This window comes from Protopterus annectens, chromosome 4.part0 (assembly GCF_019279795.1).
Source record: "Protopterus annectens isolate FY-2018-M chromosome 4.part0, PAN1.0, whole genome shotgun sequence".
Classification (NCBI taxonomy): domain Eukaryota; kingdom Metazoa; phylum Chordata; order Ceratodontiformes; family Protopteridae; genus Protopterus; species Protopterus annectens.
The window spans coordinates 231,351,552-231,373,965 of record NC_056733.1 but is presented as its reverse complement, the minus strand read 5'-3'; the positions used below and the strand labels follow the sequence as shown (position 1 = coordinate 231,373,965).

The following is a 22,414-nucleotide window of genomic DNA, read 5'->3' as shown; positions in this document are numbered from 1 at the left end:
GACTGTTTGACACTCTGACTGTGTGGTCTATGTGTTGCATGTGTTGGGTCGTGAGGTGGTAGTTGTTTGGGTGTCTGCTTTGGTGGCCTCTGCTGTTTTGGAAAATTTTGATCAGAGCCTCCAGTATGTCTTTGTGTGAGTATGTGTATGATTTGAAGTTGTGATGGTACCATGTGTGACTGGGTATGTATTGTGTGTGGTTACCTTCTCCTCCTGTCTGGTCTTGCCAGTCCTATGTTGAGAGAGCTCAGCCTCCAGTCTGGATAGTTGCATCTCTCGCATGTATTTGTGTTTTGTGGGAGAAGGAGAGGATTGTCTGTGTACATGAGGCAGTTGTAACATTGCCTCAATATTCCCAGGTTCACCAGTTGAGCTGGAGAGTACACTAGCAACTGATCCTCGACATACTAAGTAGTAGATAAAGAGACTTTCAAAGGACTCGAAGTGGGTTTTAGGCTGGTGGGGTACTATCTATAATAAGAGTGCTTTATCAAGGTGCAAGTACTGTAGGAGTAAGTGCTAGGCTTTACAGATAGAGAATAGTCTACTTGGGAATCAAGTAGAGATGAACTTTCAGTTATAGGATATGCTGGTTAGATCAGCAGTACAGCTCGAGGAAGGTACTTTTAAGGGAAAATTCGAAGAGTGGAATTTAGATGGCACAAATAGTTTAACCTTGTTTAAGCGCGACTGGTCTAGAGTGCAACAGTGGTAACTCCGCTAAATGCGCTACTTTTGCGTTTAAGCGTGTTTTATAGCAGGGGCTGAAGGGAGCTAGGAATTGGCCCAAAGCGAATGGACTACTAGTTTCTGGCTGAAACTTCACCAAATCAGACAAAAGGCAGTGCTTCCCACTCCCACTGGTAAGCAAAGAAACTTCCCTCCTTCCTAATAAGGCAATGGGTGATCTATAACCGGCTACGACTTGAAATGTGGTTTTGACTGCTGATAGTTGCGCATGAATGATCTCTGGGGCGTCATGCTGCGCTACTAACCTGGAGATATGGGTATCCTTGATGAATATGGATACACCTCCGCCCTTTGTACTGCGATCCGGTAACTGAGGCCGGAAGGTATGATATGAATTGTAACCTGGCAGTGCTGGGGTGCTCTCTTGAGCCTTGAACCAGGTTTCCATCACTGCACAAACATTGATTTTCTCCATGCTGAGGAGAGCCTCAAGTGTGTGCATTTTGAGGTTGAGACTTCTGGCATTGAGTAGCATTGCCCTTAGTTTTTGGTTACCTGTGCTGGTTACGGTGGTTGGTTTGTCCTTTGAGCCTTGCCTAAAAAAGGCACTATGGGGATGGCAAGAGCCTTGGCCAGTATTTGAAAACCTAGGTGTGACAGGTGCAACCCATCTCTGGCAAAACAGCGAGGCTTGTCTATCATGTCATCCCAGGCAGACGGACACTGGATCCCCTTAGAATGACACCAGAAGCTTAGCCAATTGTTGAAATTGATCATTTTGTCTTTGTATTGTGGTATCATTCTAGGTGAAGGTAGTATGCTACTCAAGGTCAAGGTCAGGGTCATACCAGCTTGGGCTACATGATCAGAGAGCTCCTCAATGTCTCTTTTCATGTAGTCCAGGGAGGTACGTCTTAGATCATTCACACCAACATGTACAATGACAGCGTCATACTTGTACTTGTTCTGGAGTGACCTAAGTGCTTGTGTTATGTGGCGGATCCGAGCACCCGACAGGCAGTTGACAGTAACCTTCTCCTTGTTCAGCCTGGTGAGTGGAACTTCCGTGTGCCTTACTATAGAGTCTCCTATTACTAGCGTGTTAGGTATGGTGTTTTGCCTTAAGGGCTGTTGTGAGGCACACCGCTGAGGTGAAGTATGTGTTTTCTGGCTTGTATTTGGGGGTGCAGGTTGCTTGCATGTCTGCTTTTGAGGGCACTGTTTCTTTTTCAGATTGGTACCTAATGCCTCTGAATATGCTTTTGTGTATTTATGCGTCTGTTTTGTCGGTGCTTGTTTTGTAGATTCATGTGTGACAGGTGGTGTGATGCCAAGTGTGTCCCTTATCCTCTTGACTGTCTGCTACAGTCATGGGTTGAGAGCACTTAGCCTCCATTCTGGCTGTGTATTTGCATCTCTCACAAGTGTTTGTGTCTAGAGGTAAGAGGAGAGGGTTGTCTGTATACATGAGGCAGTTGTGACATTGCCTCAGGATGCCCAATTCCACCAGATGAACTGGAGAGTACACCTGAAGCTGACCTCTGGGTATGCTTTGAAGAGTAAATTGAACTTAAGTCCTGTGGACGATCGGGGTTCTTATGCTATATTATAATAGTGCTGTCTAGGAAATTTGGAGAATAATAGTGCTGTCTAGGAGATTAGGACAAGTGCCGATTTCTGTTTTGCAAGTGCTGCAATAAGAACAGCTGATCTGAAGCACTTGAGTTGAGGCTTGCCTAGTTCTAAGGGAAAATTTACAGCACAGACTTTGTGGGGCCGGGAATAGTATACCCCAACTGCCCGACGCTGCTCTGTGCGCAAGACCGCGCAAAAAGAGAGTTGCAGGGTTTTTCCTCTAGATAAGTGAGGAAAGTGCGAGTACAAGAGCTGTTTTTCTCTAAGCAAGTGAGAAAAGTAAGTACAAAAACTGTTTTCCTCTAGGTAATGAGGAAGATAGAGTGCTATAGTAATTAGTAGCTTATTTAGTGCTTACAAGTTCTGAACAAGTGCTTAGCATGAACAAGCAAATTTAAGTGCTAAAACTAAGAATCTGCATCTGCACTAGATGAGTTACAGGACAGAAACAAGTGCAAATACAGGCTTTCAAATCAGAAAGTTGAGAGAGATGGAAGAGAGTGCCCAAACGGCCAATAACTACAAATTCTGGGCCAGAACCACTACTTATGTGGTAGACAGGTTACCTAGTGCTTACCACTCCCACTGATAAGCTAGAAAGCTTCCTAGAGAATTCCTTTCTCTTCTCTTTAACTTTTTTCTTCTGGATGTGCATGTTCTCCTTTGTCCCTGAGGGTATTTTGTTCTTCCTGGGGCAGTTAATTTCTGAGTACTTTTATCAGTACATCACCTTTTATGCCCTGTGCCATATGCAGGGAGCATACTTATGATGTATGGCACCTATAAGATCTAAAGACTTTGTTATACTGGACGGAAGTGGGCCTCTCCTTAGCAAAAGAGCCCTTCAGTGAAGAATATTGCAACAGTGAAGAGAAGGACATCTACTGTTATTTTAAGATTTTACACAGCTGTACTTTCACTGCCCCTTTGAAAATACTGCTCTCAAAATATCTGTCCAGTAGAGGAGTCACAGCTTCTAATGCCTATTTCAGAAGCATCTTCATTACACACAGCTGTGTTTTAGTCATGTCTTTCAACTGTAACTTCTGGAATCGGGTCTGCACATCTGCACTTCGAGACAAATTTTGATGGTCTGTTCTTGCTTTTTCCACTGTTGTGGGTGCATGTTTTAGAATTCATAGTGGAATATCCCCTGTATTGATGTACCAGATACATTTTATTCCATATCAATTGATATACGAGGATACCTTGCTTTTTGTTTCACAAATATCATCTTGCCTTTTCTCTCTGCTTAGAAAGCCCTTCCATTCATCCTCAGCTGGAGAAATGTAAGCATTCTTTTACGTCTCAACATTAGACTCTCAAATATTCCTTATTCTTTATTTACATAGAGCATGCTGACTCACTGTCTGATGATGAACTGGCAGGCTCTGTGGACAAGTGTAATAAAACTGGTATGTAGAGTTATGCTGGGCAGGGGCATACCATGCACCTGAATGCATCTTAGAAACAAATGCCAAATTATGACCCCTGCTTACATCTTCATGTTATTTTTGACCACTTGCCCATCCTCAGTATACTTGGCAGTCATTCCCTTCTCAAAAAAAAAAAAAAAAGTCCCACAGCTCACCCAAGGGCTACAAGACTGTCTGTTCAGTTTCCCATTACCAAAATCTGTGAAGGAATTGCACACACTCAGGTAGTTTAACATGTTAATAAATGTGATCTCCTTTCTCACATCATGGTTTCTGGACTGGTGGTAACACCCTAACTGCTGCTTGTTCTGTAACTGAAAAAATATACTGTTCCACTGAAAAGGATTAGTTTACAGGAAACAGTTGTCAACCTTAAGTGACTTTTGTGAAGATTTCAGGTGACCAACTCCATTTAAGCAAACTAAAAATGCAGTGATTTTAGCAGCAGTCAACCATGCAATGGTTTGCCATTTACCTTTCCCAAAGAAGTTTTAATAGGCAGCTGTTCTGCCATCCTTTGAAAGGACCTTCTGTTCCAGAGTACCGCAGATCTCTGTATTTCAGACGGTACTGTTACCCCTGTTCATTGCGATGTAACCACAGCTATGCACCCTTCATTGATTTCTTTTTACAATAACATTCTAATACTTTACAGATCTTGACCCAGTGACAGGAGTTGTACATCAGGAACGGCAGGCACACTTCAACAGTTTGTCAGTATCTGGCATCAACACCATTCTTCCCAGTCATCACCTAGAACCGATGTCCAAACCAGCCTTTGTGTTATTTTGATCAAATTCCAGACTAGTAATCAGCATTCCTAATAAAGTTTATATAACCGAAGTCTGACAGTACACTTACCTTAGACTAACTTTATATCCCAACCTATCCATCAAGACCCATATTAAGAAAATAACAAAGTTATGTCCAACGTACAACATCCTGTTTTCCGTCATCTTGTATATTAGGCTTGATGAGTCCTCACCATGTGTGTGCCTTTTTCCAAAGACTGGAATATAACCTTTTAGTTCTGATACTTAGTCATTCCATAATACCTGTTTAATTCAAACAATGTTTAATAGTCTCTACGGATTCAGTTACCTCTTATATCAGCACAGATGCACTGTACCTTCGTGCAGGAGGTTAGCTGTCTCCCAGAGTAATAGAATTTGCCATCTTACTTCTGTCAAACTTCACATTCAACCTCCTTTACAAAAACTAAGAATTGGGTAATCTTCCTGCTATCTCTAGTCCAGTCTTTTTATAATTATTTGATGAAATAAACTTCTGCAGAGTTGTCCCATATAATTGGAACACCCCCACCCTTGAATTGAGAAACACTCTTAGTTAGAATTTAGGAAAGTAATTATTAAGCACCTAAAGACTACTGCTGCTTCTCTTCTTTTGGTAGTGGGTAGCAATGGCTAGATTGCTTCATGGCATTATTAAATACATCTACAGTTGCAGCTTCCTTTTTTGTATTTATCTGACTTTCTTATTTACATATACATAACTTGTACATGTTCATTTTTTTTTTTCAAAAAGGTGTTTGCTTTTTTTAGACTGTTTTCTCTGTGTGGTTGCATGCATTTCTACTTGATCTCATTTCTCATTTTCAGGATGCTGCAGCTCACTTGCTTATGTCTGTAGTCAAGTATTTTATTTGCTAAACAGTTGTACCTGCCACAGTGCCAAGGTCATTGCTGAGAAGGGTTTTTGGACCATCCCACTTATCTAATTATCCGATAAATAAGAGATAATATGGTTAATCACAGAGCCCACCAGGGAGGGTCTCTCTTTAGATCAACTGATAACTTTTAAGAATATGTTCTGTAATTTTCTAACTCTTGCTGTTCTTTTTGGTTGGGACACTACAGTAACCTTTCATTTAGGTTTTTTTACTTTAACTTATTTGCTTGCTTGAAAACATCATGCCTTGTTAGTAGATTTTTGTTCTTTTGTTACTGATTGTGTGTTTGTGTCCTTGCCTTGTGCCCTGTTAATAGCTGATAATGGTCCTCAGAACAGGCCACTTGTACGGTTAACAGAGTAAAACAGGCACAAACTAGGCTTACTTTGCTTAATTGTAGTTCACAAGTTTTCATTATTAAGGCTAATGTTTATAGAGCAGTAGTCACCAAAGTATTTATGAAAATTTTTCAGGAATGGAATATTTTGACACTTATTTTTGTCTCTTCCTTCTAGCCTCTAATGATAAAGGCTGTTGTTGCTCCTGAGCATGTAAAGGGTTATGTTTATATTGAAGCTTACAAGCAAACTCACTTGAAGCAGGCTATCGAGGGTGTGGGAAATCTAAGAATGGGGTTCTGGAACCAGCAGATGGTCCCCATCAAGGAAATGACAGATGTTTTAAAAGTAGTGAAAGAAGTCTCAAATCTTAAGGCCAAGTCATGGGTTCGTCTGAAAAGAGGCCTCTACAAAGACGACATTGCTCAGGTAGGTAACTGTAGTCAAGTAATTCATTGCATCCTATCATTTTCCAAAGGTAAACCATATACACAAAAAAGGTAAAAGTTGATTATTGTGTGTGTTTTTCTTGTTTGTTCAGCTTGATAATGTTTTCCACTGCATTGTTCCCAGATTAATGAAAAATTAAGTTTTACATGCAGGTTTGATACAGAACACTGACATTTAATTTATATAGTTTTGGAAGCAAGCAGAAGTAGAGGACTGAGCACTTTTTTTTCATGTGGAACAGTTAATATTCATTACCTAGAATCCATTATTCCTGTACGTTTTAAATGTAGTTTCTTGAAACAGAAATGTTTGTATGCTAGAACCTTTGTAAGGTGTTTTGGGCTTTCATAAGTTGACGAAAATTGAGTATGTATGCATGCACGCGTGTGTGCGCATGTGTGGTTGCCTACATATAAAAGGTGTCAGCATCCCGTCCGTACATGGTTGTAATTCGCATGTGGCTCCTGTAGAAACCCCATCAGCAGCCACCATCTATAGTCTTCTAGGCAACTAGACATCATGTGTGTGTGTGTGTGTGTGTGTGTAAGCAGATACGTAGATAATAGTACAGATAAATATATGATGTGTAATATATAGCAGTGGTGCTTATCCAGGGTATTGGAAAACCTGACAACTTCTGATGTTCCTGGTTTCCATTGATATAAAGAAGCATTATTTGAATGGAAATATTTCCCAAGGTCATTTTCTTACTAGTGAATAATGCCTCTATTTCCAGGAATTTCTGCTCTGTTTGGTTGTATACATTACATACTCACACAGTCAGTGACTTCTGAACGCAAGTGCATGGTCCAAAGATTTCCAAACGTTTTTTTTTTTTTTCCTATGCTGTAGCATTTGTTGGTAGCTTGTTCCTTTGATCTGCTGGGGCTGCAGCTTTCTTGCCACCAGTTCTTCAGCATGCATCACTGTAAAACTACCCACATTTAACAAAAGTAGCAATGTTTTGGAAACTGTTGGACATAATCCCTTTGGCTCTGATGAATGACAGTACAAAAGGTTAGGATCTTAACCTCAAAGGGGATGCTTTATAAGATATTTTGCAAAGTACTTGGATGAATGCACAATACATATTCTTTTTTGCTCCTTTTGGGACATGCAGCCTACTGCATGTTGGCATCTTTCTGTGTTTTTTGTGCTTCTACTCATAATGTGTGCTGACCATTTTTAATACTTTGTCAAGTGTTTGCCACCACATTGTAGATGGCCTTCCTCTTTTATGATTTATTTGTAGATTTTTGTCCAAAGCATGATGTGGGATATTGTTTAATTCTACACAAGGTGTGTCCAGAAAATTCCTATTTTCTAGTTTTGGTTATTTATGATGGGCTCTTGTTTTGCTCCTCTCCAGAGCTCATGGTCCCGATTTATTTTCCATGTTAGCAGATGTGCAACATCTGTTGAAGGCAGGTGTTAAGACATGCATTTTGTGGGCAATGCTGTATATATAATGCCAGGTCTGTGGTCTAAACAGCAATACAAATGTATCATTGGTATTAACTCTTTAGTGTATCCGATGAGGTTGTAATTTCTCTGCAGTGGCTTCAGAATAACAAAAGCATGTCATATTTTGATAGTGGCCTTAACATTGTATGTAGCAGCCATTTTACAGCAGTAATACCCAGGTAAGCAGTGAGCAGAAAATATTTTGTAGCTTCACATGTGCTATTTATTTGCAGGTTGTTGGCCTTGGTGCGCTTAGTTTCTAGTCCTGTTGACTTGACAGTGTAGTCCTTCTTCCTTTTAGCTTTGTTGGAGAATTTAGATACAGCTAGCCAAATCTAAATCTTCCAGCATCTGGATCTAGGTCTGCTCTGTTTTTTAGGCTGTTCCATGGCTATCTTTGTTACCCATGAAATAAGTAAAAAATTCACAGGCTGTGACGGACAGCTTTATTGACCCCTGTATTGATTTTGAATGGCTTTGATAGTTCAGAGTTATACGCTCATAGGTTGGTACTAGGCTATCGGCCCTTGGGCCTATACAATCCTAGCCATAACAATTCCCTGGCTATTTCTTCCCACAATATTTACTTTTGATTAACATTACATGATATGTCTTCATTTATACACTGAGCATATGTGGTCTTTTATGGGATGCCATTGTATCTCCGGTTTCTCCACTTGACTATTCTATCTACCATGTTGAATGTCATCCTAAAATTCAAAAAGCTGACAGAACTGCCATTCCTGTGGCTGTTCAGTAATGATGACTAAGGTCATGGAATAGTCCATACTAAACTTCTCAGAATGCTAAACAGGTTGTTCATCTGTATTTGATATTAGCAACTGTTTTGATCTTTTTTCTAGGAGCACTTGCTAACTCTCCTGCTTAGCAGTTGTAAAAGCTGTATTCCTCGTCCTTTCTGCTAAGCTGCCTAATGGAGGAGATGTGAGTGATTACTGTTGTAGCTCACCTTCCATTCCAGTGGTACCTTCTCTTCCTGTGCAGGCTGCAGTAATTAGGACACGACATCCATAGTGATGCCATCATTTTATTTCAGGGCCCTGTGTGGGATATTTTCAAGTCCTGGCTTTCCCACTTGAGATCTTGTCAATTGCTTTAAAAGACTTCATCTCTTGTGGTAGATCTGAGGTTGACATCTGTGTGTTCATTGCAGTAATCACTGTTGCAGTCCTCAGTCTTCCAAAGCTGTTCCCTCATCCAGGTCTTCAGCCATAACTCTCTTCCTGGAGCAAGGATACTGGTGGTGTGAAGGGTGCAGATTTTTATTTTGCCATGCATTTGCATCCACATCCCGGCCCCATGTGTATCAATTTGTTGGCCAAATGAAGTCTTCTGAAAGGAACATACAAGTACCTCATAGGGGTTGTCTTTTCTTTTTGTTTGATAATCCGTGTAGCTAATGTCTGACCTAGAATTTAGCTCTGAGGAATTTACTGCTAAGGTTTAGTCTGCAGTAAGCAGATAACATAAAAATACTTTTTCTTAGCAAGTGTCCTTTTTGTCTGTGACCAGAGAGTGGTGTGGGTGTCTGTTGTACATTGTTTAGCTGAGGACAGCCTGTCCCCATCAACATTCCTTCCAAGAGTTCACTGCACAAAATGGGGTGTGAGCCTCGTGTAGAGATGTAGTGTTGTCTAAGACTTAGGTTCATAGGTTCATAGGCTGGTACTAGGCTAGCTGCCTTTGCAGGCCATTTTAAGCCTAGCCACTTACCTCATGTGAGAATCAAACCCTGCACCTTCTGTTTGTAAGGCAAACACCTTAACCAGAATAAATCCAAGAAGAGGAGGAGGAAGTGCAAGTAAAATGACTGCATCCCTGGTATCCCTAGGTTTCAGAAGTCAAGTGATTCTGAAGTAGCAGAGTTGCTTTTGCAGACCTCAGTTGCTGAATCCATTGAGGCTGAAGTGTATGGCGGGTACTTTACACAGGCAGCCATGCTTCCATTTTGACATGTCCTACTGAACCAGCAGTCCAGACCAGATATGCCTTTGTCAGCCAGAGATCCTTTTGCAATGAAGGCAAGTCTTTGTAGTGATCACTATCTGCTTCTGTAGTGATACTTTTCACCCTAGCTTTCTCTGTGCTGAGATCATCATAGGAGGGGTCATGTTTGGCTACTTCTGTTCACCTGTTATCCTCCGTAGTGACTTTGTGTCATCAGTCATATATTTCTGTATTTCCAGCAAGACCATTTTAAGGGGCAGCCTTAATGCAGATAGTTTTAGAAGTGTTCAGTGACATGGTAAAAAGTACCCTGCATCCATGATAGCCTAACCCAACTTGTTTCTCTGTCATGTCACCCTGGCAAATGAGTGAGTGTCTTGTTAGATATAATTGCTGTCAGTCAGCCCACTACAGTTTTTTGGCTGAAGACATTCTCAGTGTTGAATGTTTATTGTCTCACTATTTTCATCTGGAGTATAAAAACCCTGACTGCTTCCTACAACTTTGACATTTATGCCTTTTTCCTGTGGTCAAATAGACTATGAAGCTTATATTGAACTTAAGCTGGTTGTGTGTTCTCACTGCTCTGAAATAGTCTTCCTACTCTGACTTTTTCAGAGAGAGTTTTGGCTGGCCTTGGAAAATACTTCAGTCATCATTAAAGAGATGGTCTGTGTGTCTGATTAGTAAACTAAAAGCAACCCCTGATGTAGCTTAGAAGGATTTGGGGGGTGGGGGACTGTAAATGCCCAGAACTTTGATTAATTTATCAAACTAGTTAACCTTGGTAAGAAATCCATTAAAAGACTTGAAGCACTGTCCTAGAACGCAGTGTTTGGAAACATTTGGAAATTTCAGGAGTTTCTGGTATGAAATACATTTGGTGTCTGCTAGGAAATGATCCTTCGTTTCTGCATGTTAAAATCTACTAGCTAGTTGACTATCTTCTTAAGTACTTGAATAACATAATGAGGACGTTTTCTGCCGTACTGACAAATTCAGTAAAACTTTTAAGCTTTTATCAATTACAAGTCCTTCTATGTCCCTTTTCCACTTAACTTCCCCTGAGAGAGAGAGATTCTCATATATAGACTTTCCCCGGCAGACACTCATGCGCTGATGGTCTATAGCCATAATTATTCATATGTTCCTCCTTTATTGCTGAACCTCTTACTTAAATATTTAACTGATGTCCTCCCTTTGATCACTGTTGCATTATTCTGATACTATTTGGATACTGTAACAGTGATCCAGTACTGTTGAGATCTGATGTTATCCATGTCATTATTCATCACCATAGGGTCTTGAATCCAACATCGGATCCGAATGGCAACGTGTACATAGATCCAAGGCTCAAACTCCTCCCTCTCCTGTAATGCCTTTCTGTCCACTAACCCTCAGATCTCATTTGACACTATTCAGTATGGACGCAATCCCTTGGCCCTTACATCCAGTTAAGTGTTTAGTTCAGTTTTTTTGGCTTTAACTCCCTTTAGATGGTTTGTTGTTTGTTTTTTGTATAGTAATTCCCTCCCCTCCCTTAGTTTAGCTAGTTTGTTTGTTGCTGGTCGAGAGGTTGTTTGTATTTTTTTTTTCTGTGCCCTTTTTCTCTTAGCCATTAGGGCTTTGGTAGTTAGTGTTTCGGTAGTTGTAGTGTGTTTTTTGTCTCAATTATGTCTGAAAAGCTGTCCATTTTTAAAAAGTGCTCCTCATGCAGTCGGAAGGTGCCCAATTCTGACTCGCATGAGGAGTGCTTATTGTTTAGGGGCTGTGAACCTGAAGGCTGAATGCGACATTTGTGTTGCATTCAATCTCAAGTCCTTGGCAGAGCGCCACAATAAACTTCTACTGAAAGGCATGGCTCAGATCTAAAGAGTAAGACCCCTTCCTTGCCTACAATGCCTTCCAAGTAACCACAGCTGCCTGAGCCTAGTTCCCTGGATCTGACCCCAGCCCGGACCATCTCTGATCCGAGGTCTTCGGATCCAAGATCTGCGGATTCTTCTTCCAGATCCAAGACCTCTTTGGATGTGACCAGGGTCAGGCCAGCCTCTGATCTGACCAGTCCATTTGATCCGATTGCTAAATCTCCTCTGCCATCAGATCCGACAGGTTTGTTGGATCCAACAATTATTGAACAGACAGCTTCAACCTCTACTTCCAGGCATGTATTCTATTTGGCTCCTGGGCCTCGGAGCTGAACTTCAAAACACTGGCGTAGGTCTTTAAGGTCTCCGGCTCAGTCTACCCACTCCTCCTCTTCCTCCAGATTGTCGAAGAGTCTGCCTTCTGACATGAACAGTTTGATGAGGAGTTTCCTCAAAGCCCATATAGAGTTGGGGCTTTTTGCTTTCTCAGCCCATCCGGCCAGGGTGGCTTCGCTTATTTCATTTAGCCATTCTCCTCTTCCAACCCCAGGGTCTTTGGAACCTCCAAACCCAGACTCCCGCAGTCGGATCCCAGCAGGACTGAGTAATTCCCCCCCTTTCTCGACTCATCAGGGTCCCTGGCTTGCTCTGTTCTTCCATCTTCGGACCAGAGTGGTCCCCATGCCAGAGTGGTCAGTGCCAGTTTCACTGAGGCAGGATCAGGTCCCTTCTTTTTGGACCAGTCTCGTCCCGCTAGGGGCCTCTGTCTTCAGTAGCTTCGGACCAATATCATCCGGGGGCCATAATGCTCTATCAGGGCTCGTTTCTTGTTTCTGGGGGACTTTGCCTTCCGAGATTGGGGACGGGACCACTTCCAGCCCCTTGGCCTTCCCAGGTGGTAGAGAGGACCTTAGTCAGGGCCAGAGTTTAATTTTCCGCCCCTCTGGGTCCATCCTTCCCTCACTGCCAGCTTTGGGTGGTGAAGCATCTCATCCTGTCCTAGGTAAGCCCTCCCATTTGAGCCTTCAGGGGGCTTCTTCCCCTCAAGGGGTTCCTCTTTCTTCCGAGTCTTCCCTGGAGCAGCCCATGAAGGAGGTACCTTGTAAGAGAAAGTGCAAGAGGTGGCACTTGGACTCCCCTTCGGAGTCCCTCACTGAGGACATGGACCTTGATGAAGGAGACTGGTACGCCAGATCTCTGCCCGATGATGTCTTCTTTGGGGACATTCTTGAGGATTTGAAGCAGAAGGATGGATGGTCTCCCCAACCCCCTCCTGTGGACCTCCCCTTCTGGAGCAAAGGAGTTAGGGTCAATGCCATCATGGTTGCCTTTGCCACTAAAAAGGAGCTGACAGAGCAGAGCTTTATGGTCCATCCCCTGAACAGGGAGTCTCAGGCCATAGACCATCATAGAAAGTGTGTGCCTCAGCTACCTTTGGACTAAGGGCAGTCAATTACTTGGCACACTACCCACCTCCAAAGGGATTGATCAAAGAATTCTCTACTTCCCTTAGAGCTACTGCTGGCGGAGGACTTCAAAACGTTGTCTGCCAAGCTTTCTACTCTTGATATCCCTCACCAATTCCTTGATGAGCTAATTTCCAGTGCTGTGGAAACTCCTTCAGCGGCAGTTACCAGCATAGCTGTAAGGCATCATGTCTGGTTATGTTTATGCAGGTTTGCGGAACTCTTCCAAGCGTCTTTTACCAATGCCCTGTTTGATGGGTCCACCCTCTTTTGCATCCTCCGTAAAGGATACTGACCCATAGTGGGCAGGAAGGGAAGACTTTGTTTGCGGTTGGGATCAAGCTTTCTACTCTTCGGAGGTCCTTCTCCAAGATCCAGTGAGGAACTAGGAAGATGTGGTTCTGGAAAGCACAGTCTCCCTTTCAGAACACTCTTGAAGACTACTCTTCCAGAGGCAGGGAGAGAGGTTTCAATGGCCACCGCCATCTTAGAGGTAAGGGGGTCCGCAAAATGAGGGCTTCAGGGAGCCCTTCTCTGAACAGCCCTATCAGTGAGCCTGAGGTGTTGCCCTACTGCTGTACCCTGGAGGCAGTCGGGAGTTGCATTTCCCTTTACCCACTAGCTTGGACAAACATTAAATCTGATCAGTGGGTGTTAACATCGTTTCCAGGGGCTATTTCATTCCCTTTTCGGAATCCTCTCCCACACATAAATACCTCTCCGATGTTCCACCCAGTCAGAGGGAGTTGGCGTTCAAGGAAGTTCAACAACCTCTTCAAAAAAGAGCCATCCAAGAGGTCCCAGCAGGGCAAAAAGGGTCCGGTACTTGCTCTTGTTCATCGTGTTTCACTGTTGCAGTCATGATTGTAGGGTTCTCCCCTGCCAGCAGGCAGTCCTCGGTCGGCCAGAATCCCAAAGTCTGGGTCCGGCGTCGGCTGTTCAGCCATGCTCCCTGACATCAGAGCACCAGGAGTACAAAGCTGACAGCCGACGCCATGTTCTCCAATCTTTCTTGCCATGCGGTGATAGCAGTTCGCAAGTGCCGGTCGGCTGACTCCTGACAATTTTTTCTAAATCTTCAGTCCGAAGACTTTCTTCTCCTACTCAAAGCCAAGTACCCCGTTGGGGAAACTTTTTTCTTGCTCCAGTCCAATGTCAGAAAAAGTTAATAATTGTATTTCATGTGGGAAGCAAATACCTCATAATGATTTTCATTCTTACTGTATTCCTTGCTTAGGCCCTGACCACGACGAAGCTAGTTGTCGGTTTTGTGCTAGATTCAATCATTGTACTATTAAACGAAGGTACGATTTTGCATTTCATTACTTCGGTAGGCGTTTTAATTACAAAATGTCGTCTGATACGGTTCCGGCTACCGGAGTTCACAAACGACGCAAGGACAAAGACAGGCCTCCGAGGTCCAAATCAGACGATATCGCACAAGCAGAGCCAGCTTCAGGTTCAGCCGTCGTCAGTGAGGCGCTTTTGCAGCCCCTGTCGTCGGCCTTTTCGGAACCGATAGTCGAAATGGACTCCCATGAGGAGCCAACTAGGCCTTTGAATATTTCTGTTGCAGGACCTTCGGACAATGTTCCTTCAGATGGGTCCGGAGCCGCTGTGCAGGTACCGGCTTCCGAAGGGGTTTTCAGGCCTACTCAGCTTCTAATAAAGGCAAAGACAAAGGCAAAGGCTCCTTCCAAATCAAAGACTGCAGCCCAGGCCTCTTCTGATCCGGCTCCCAAGTCTCAGAAACAGTTACTTAAGATGGCGGAGGACTTACTTACTATGATTAGGGGTTCACATCCCCCTCCAGATAAAAGGCCAAGGCAGGAAGTTTATTATGATTCCTCTGATCAGGCTTCTGTTTCTTCAGTTTCTTCTTCTGACCAGGAATATTCTTTCCCTCCTTATGAGGATTCTGATGCTGAGGAATCCATTCCTTCAGCTTCTCCCCCTGAGGATTTCTCTTTTGGGGAAACTTTGCATGAAATGAGCGAACATTTCCACTAGGAAGGACAGGAGTATTCAGAATCTAAGAAAAGACTAAGAGATTCTTCTTCTTCAACATATACCCCTGGCTATTCCTCCTATTTTGGATATTGTGGATGATGCTTTTTCGGAGGCTAACTTAAGTCCTGATTCTTTTCCTCCAGCTCCTGTTAAGCCAGAACAGATACTATAGGGTTCCTGTTTCCCACCAGTTTTTATACAAGAACCCTACTGCTGACCCTGAAACCATTTCTCAGGGTCCTAAGGGCATAAAGGCCGCTTCTGCTAAAAACCCCATTCCCACTGAGAAGGATTCCATATCTTTAGAAAGATGGGGCAAAAAAGTATACACTTCTGCTACTTTATCTATTAGGGCTTTAAACTGTCAGTTTCATATGCTGAAATACCAGCAATTTCTCCTGTCTGTTCTAAAACAAAAGCTAACTTCCATTTCCGCCTGTGCAGATGATAAGGAGCTTACATGACTTAATGCATGCCACTGAACAAGTTGGGAAGCATGGTTTACACTGTGGATTTGATGCCTTGGAGGTTTCTTGTAGGGCTGCTGCCTCTGGTGCAGTAATTAGAAGGCATGCATGGTTAAAGGAACAAAATTTGCCAGATCAAGTAAAAGCTAAATTATTGGATGCTCCTGTTCAGCATAATGTTTTGTTTGGATCTAAAGCTGAAGAGGTGATTAAAAAGATGGAGGACAAAGCAAAATCCATGCAAACAGTTAAAGATTTCTTACAAGTACAGCCACCTAGATTTAGTAGGAATTGGCCTACAAAAAATTGGTTCTTTCCCAATTCAGACAGGCCTCAGAGGGTTAGATACAGACGCTCCCGAGGAAGGCCTCAAACGCAAGCCTCTTATAGACCAAGACAGTGGACTCCTTCCACCCCTAGGGGAGGAGAGGACAGGTCCGCAAGCTCATCGGAAACCGACTCAATGACTCCCTCTGTTGGGCTGCAGGAACTTCTTGCCTGGAAGCCCCTCTCGGAGGAAAACTTTCTCTTTTTCACCTAAATTGGACTCGTATAACCCAAGACAAGTGGGTTCTGGATGTAGTTTCAAGAGGTTACAAATTCCATTTTCATACCCTACCAAGGCCAAGCGAATGGCCAGATCTTCCAAAACATCAGTGGTCAGAGGCCTTAAACCAGGTGGAAGCTCTCTTGGCTATGAAACCATAGAACTAGTTCCACTTTCAGAGATGGGACAAGGTTTTTACTCAAGGCTCTTTCTAGTCCCCAGGAAGCAAAATTCATGGAGACCCATTCTGGATCTGTCAGTCTTGAACACTTTTCTAGAGATAAAATTCAGGATGCTTACTCTACAGCAGCTACTTCCAGTGCTGACCAAAAATGCATGGATGGCAACTTTGGATTTAAAGGAGCCATATTTACACATTCCCATCAGGCAGGAACGCAGAAAATACCTCAGGTTCAATCCCGGATCGAGACGCTATCAATTCTCTGCGCTGCCCTTTGGATTGTCTACTGCGCCCAGGGTCTTCACCAAATGCCTGGCTCCAGTAGTAGCTTATTGCAGACTCAAGGGAATTCAAATTTACCCTTATCTGGATGACTGTCTTATTCAGGCAGACAGCAAGGATGTCTTACTCCAGCATCTAGAGTTTGTTCAGAATCTTCTCAAGTTCCTGGGATTCACTGTAAACATAAAAAAGTCAAATTTGACACCCTCACAACAGATAATTTTTCTGGGCACTTCTCTAAACACAACAACCCAGATTGCATTTCTGACATGCGAAAAACAATTACAGCTGGCCTCAACTTTCAAAACCTTGGCAACTTTAACTCTGCTATCTGCAAGGAGATTCCTGCAGGCTTTGGGTTACATGGCCTCCTGCATCCTTGTACCATATGCAAGACTACATATGAGGAAAATACAGTGGTACCTAAAAAGTGTATGGTCTCAGCATTGCCACAATTTAGACATACTGATCTCCGTCCTGCCTTGTCTTCAAAAGGAATTCCTTTGGTGGTCCAAGTTATGTACTCTAAACAAAGGAAAACCCTTCTGTCTGCCTCCTGCCACTCAGATACTGACCACGGACGCCTCAGATTATGCATGGGGAGCCCATTTTCAGGGCAACTGTCTGCAGGGCCTTTGGACAAAGGATCAGAAGCACCTGCATATCAATTTAAAGGAAATGTTAGCCGTTCAGAAAGCTCTATTGGCCTTCAGGAATCTTCTACAACCAGGACAACTACTGATATGGACAGACAACACCACAGTTATGTGGTACATAAACAAGCAAGGGGGGTCTCATTCCTACCCACTTTGCAGACTAGCCATGGATCTTTGGAACACAGCTGTAGCTTGCAATCTGGACCTTCAAGCACAGTTTCTACCAGGGAAGCAAAACTTCCTGGCAGACAGTCTGAGCAGAAACCTTTCGGACCCACACGAATGGATGCTGGACACCGAAATTTTCAAGAAGATTACTGCAGTCTGGGGATGTCCTCACATAGACCTCTTTGCATCCCACCTCAATCATCAACTACAGATTTTTTGCACCAGGACTTTCCACGAACAAGCTTGGAAAGTGGATGCACTATCATTCAGTTGGAGAAACCTCTCGGGATATGCCTTTCCGTCTCTTCCTCTTCTTCCACGAGTATTATTAAAGATCAAACAGGACAAGCCCAAGATGATAATCTTGCTGGCCCCAAATTGGCCTCGACAGTTCTGGTACCCAACTCTGAAAAACCTTTGTCTGGAGCCCCCTTGGGTTTTACCACAGACTCCGAAACTTCTGTCCCAACACCAGGGTCAGGTTCTGCACTCCCATGTCAAAACTCTCAGCCTGGCGGCCTGGTTAATCCAGGGTCTTTAAATCATTCCCTCCTACCCAAGCAGGTTATGGATGTCATTTTAGAAGCCAGACGTCCTAGCACTAGAAAATCTTATGCAGGCAAATGGAAAAGATTTTGTTCCTGGATGCAGGCTCAGGATTCTGATCCTCTTATTCCTAACATTCCTCAGATTTTACTTTACCTGACAGACCTCTTGCATAAGGGTCTTTCTTTCTCTTCCGTAAAGATTCATGCCTCTGCTATTTCTGCTCATTATAATACAGACCCTCCAATCTTTTCCCACCAGCTCATGAGACAGTTTCTCAGAGGAGCTAAGAACTTAAGGCCCCCTAGATCTCCTCCCATTCCTGCTTGGGATCTCAACTATGTTTTGGAAAAGCTCACCTTACCTCCTTTTGAGCCTGCTGCCACATCTGACATCAAGTTTTTATCTTGGAAGACAGCCATCCTGTTAGCTCTGACCTCTGCCAGGAGAGTTTCAGAGTTGCAAGCTCTTATGGCTGTAGAACCTTATATTATTTTTCATCAAGACAGGGTGTCTTTAAGGACTAATCCTACTTTCATGCCTAAGGTGGTTTCCAAAGTGGCTTTAAATCAAACTATTCACTTGCCGTCTTTTTTCCCCACTCCTCAAAATAAAGGGGAAAAGATCTTACATTCCTTGGACGTACACAGACAACTACGTTTTTACCTGGACAGATCCAAGGTCACCAGGAAATCAGAGCAATTGTTTGTTTCTTATGCTTCAAGTTCCCAAGGTAAAGCCATTTCAAAACAGACCATTTCTAAATGGATTGCTCATGGAATCAGATTTTGCTATTCACACCATGGAAAGCAAATCCCAGGGAGTATAAGGACTCGCTCTACCAGAGCTGCTACCTTCCTCAGGGGAGTTCCTACCAAAGACATTTTGGAAGCTGCAACTTGGAGTTCAGTGCATACTTTTTCCAAGCACTACAATCTACCTCTCTACTCTAAGTCTAGGGCAGGCTTTGCTTCTGCAGTCTTGCAGGGCCTTATAGCTGCCCCCTCTACTTTATGACCACCTTCCTTTCATTCTGCTTGGGACTCTACCCTACAGTCATGACTGCAACAGTGAAACACGATGAACATAGTACAGTTGTGTACACTTACCATAAATGTAGATGTTCGAGTGTCTTCACTGTTGCAGTCTGGGTTTCCCTCCCTCCAGTCCCCTCTTATTTTTTCTTTTGTGTGGTTCCTTTTTTCACCCTTCTTCTGAGGTGTATTTGCAAAGGGTATGGGACCTTACTCATTTTGGAACTTCTGACATCTGGGGCAAGAAAAACTGGAGAACATGGCGTCGGCTGTCAGCTTTGTACTCCTGGCGCTCTGACGTCAGGGAGCGTGGCTGAACAGCCGACGCCGGACCCAGACTTTGGGATTCTGGCCGACCGAGGATTGCCTGCCGGCAGGGGAGAACCCTACAGTCATGACTGCAACAGTGAAGACACTCGAACATCTACATTTATGGTAAGTGTACACAACTGTACTTTTCTTTCTAGTGCCAAAAAAGACGGGAGACCTGCATCTTATTTTGGACCTCAGCGAACTCAATCTATCAGTCAAAAAGTCCAAGTTGCGGATGGTCACTGCTCAGTCCATTCTGCCTCTCTTACGCAGCAGTGATTGGATGTGGTCCATGGATCTCCAGGACACCTACTATCACATCAAGATAGACAGGCATTTCAGGAGATATCTTTGCTTTTGATTAGGAGCCGATGATTACCAGTTCAGAGCCCCCTACCCTTTGGTCTCACAACAGCTCCCCAGGTATTTACCAAATATATGGCAGTGGTAGCAGCTTACCTGCGGCTGCAGGGACCTCAGGTCTCCCATACCTTGACGATTGGCTCCTCACGGTACCTTTGAGGCATCGACGGTCACAAGCATTTCATCATGTTCTTATCATTATCAGTCAGTTGGGGATTATTGTCAGTCTTTCGAAATCAAATCTGGTCCCCACACAACGGTTGGAGTTCATAGGAGTCCAACTTGACTCCGTCTCAAAGATTGCAGCATTGCCTCTGCACAGAGCTCAATTGATCCAGGAGCAGGTCATTCAAATCTTAGATTTTTCATATCCCCAGGTTCATTTGATACTTTGTACCATAGGATCCAAGACAGTGGCCATTCATCTTGTTCCCCCGGCAAGGTATTATATGTGGGTTTTGTAGTGGACTCTGGCGGTTTAATGGTCTGTTCTGTCTCAACCCATGTCCTTGTCGATAAAATTGACCCCCTTGTACAGATGACACCTTATTTGGTGTCTTCAGTCTCAGGATCTCCTCCTAAGCAGGCCCTTTTCTTTTCCTCTGCTGAAGGCCGTAGTGACTACGGATGCTTCCCTGTTGGGGTGGGGGTGGGGTATTTCCAGGGGAGAATGGTTCAAGGCACGTGGTTCCTCGTAGAGAAGTTGCACATAAACATCCTAGAGATGAGAGCAGTTCTACTAATGTTGCACGCCTTTCAGGACTGTCTCCGTCTGGGGATGATTGCCATTCAGAGAGAACATGGCTGTGATCTGGTATGTCGTCAACCAGGGGGGAACACGATCTTACATGTTGTGCAGAGTCTGTGAGAGTGTGGGAATGGGCGATGTCCTCCAGGAACTTTCTTCTTAGAACGCATGTTCCTGTGGACTCCAACCTGTTGGCCAGCAGACTCAGCAGGTTCATCTCGAGTCCTCACGAGTGGTCCCTCAATCCCACAGTGGCGTGGCAGATTTTTGACTGCTAGGGGTCAGTCATGCTGCGACCTGTTTGCCTCCTTAGCCAACCACAAGTGCAGCATGTACTTCACCCTCATCCCCCCCTCCGGGGGAGTCACCGAGGGATGCTGTAGTCCATGATTGGCCTTCGGGTCTCCTTTATGCTTATCCTCCTGATCCTCTAACAGTGCCTGAGGACATCCCTGATCCTTATTGCCTGTTTCTGGACTCGTCAGACGCGGTTCCCCTTCATCAGGTCTCATCTGAAGTATCCTCCCTGAGTACTGGATCCTCTTCAGGATCTGATCTCCCATCCTTCAGGTTGTCCTCTTTCAAATCTTCAGACAGACATGGTTTCTCTAATTCCAGTGATCTTGAAACAGTCCAGACTGGTGTTCCCCCATCAAGCATATTATTCTAGCCTCCCAGAAACCTTCCACCAGAAAGGTTTGTAGTAGTAGTAAGTGGGAAAAAATTTCTATCTGGGCCAAGAGCAGGATTCTTTTCCTGCCTCTGCTTCAGATATCCTTTTGTTTTTGTCATCACTTTTTCAAGCAGAAGCAAGTCTTTCTACTGTTAAGCTTCAGTTGGCGGTGATTTCTAATTTTCATGAGAACAGTGAGCCTAGGTTTTCTTCCAGGCTTTGCAAAGCATTCATGAAGGTGGGTCTTACTGCTAAAACCACCTATTAAGGATCTCCCGCCTCCTTGGGACCTGACCTTAGTACTGCAGTCTCTGACTAGAAGTCCTTTTGAGCCTGATAGTTGATGCGATCTCAAATACTTGTCATGGAAAACAGCTCTCCTGGTTGCCTTAACTTCGGCTAGGAGGGTTTCCGAACTGCAAGCTCTTTCCATTGCTCCTCTGCCCATGGTCTTTCACAAGGACAGAGCATCTCTTGGTATGAATCTCTCTTTCTTGCCCAAGGTTGCTTCTGAATCCAACCTGATCCAGTGTATTCAGTTGCCAGTGTTCTTTTCTAATTATTCTAACAAAGCAGAGTAAATTCTTCATACTTTGGATGTACACAGACAACTGCGTTCCTGTCTGCATAGGACCAAAGTATTTCGCAAGTCAGATAGACTCTCTGTGGCCTTTTCCTCGAACTGACATAGTCTTCTGGTTTCTAAGGTGACTATTTCTAGATGGATTTCTAGCTGTATCTCTATAGTCTACGACATTTCACATCTTGAAGTTCCGGGAAGAATCAAGGGTCATTCCTCGAGGTCTGTGGCTACTTCCTCAGCGTTCTTGGCCAGACTTTCTATTGATGATTGCGTTGCTGCCACTTGGTCTAATCCTCACACCGTTGTATCTCATTACAAGCTGGATTTGATTTCCAGGAGCAGGACTTCCTTTGGCTCCACAATGCTCTGGCATGTCCTTCCTTGAGGCCTCCCAGGATAAATTGTAGCTGGGGAGTCTGACCCTTAGGTGATGAATAATGACCTGGATAACATCTGATAAAGAATTATGCACTTACCATAACTTTGCATCTGTGTCATCCTGTTTCATTATTCATCAAATTTCCGTCTCTCCATCCCCTTCCTAGTTGGATCTTGGAGGAAGTTGGAGTATACTGGGTTCTGGATTCTCTCTTCTTTTTTTCTGAAGGAGTAGCGTTAATGGATATGTTAGCAAACTCAGTCTGAGGGTTAGAGGGCAGCAGGGCATTATGGGAGCTGGAGGGGCTTGAGCCTTGGATCTGTCTATGCAAATGTTGCCTGTTCGGATCCAATGTCTGATGCAAGGCCCCTACGATGTTGAATAATGACATAGGATAACACAGATGCCAAGCTATGGTAAGTACATACTCTTGGTATGTACTCTTTGTATCTTGCCAAGT

The 22,414-nt window shown here is 43.8% G+C and overlaps 1 protein-coding gene across 1 annotated transcript in view; it reads left to right on the top strand.

Annotated features, from left to right (window-relative positions):
• Nucleotides 1–22,414, top strand: part of SUPT5H (SPT5 homolog, DSIF elongation factor subunit) — a 1,344,557-nt gene that overhangs the window by 390,676 nt on the left and 931,467 nt on the right. Inside the window, exon 6 of the mRNA XM_044069729.1 lies at nt 5,967–6,218. Within this exon, the coding sequence (XP_043925664.1) occupies nt 5,967–6,218 (252 nt within the window). The remainder of the gene's footprint in view (nt 1–5,966; nt 6,219–22,414) is intronic.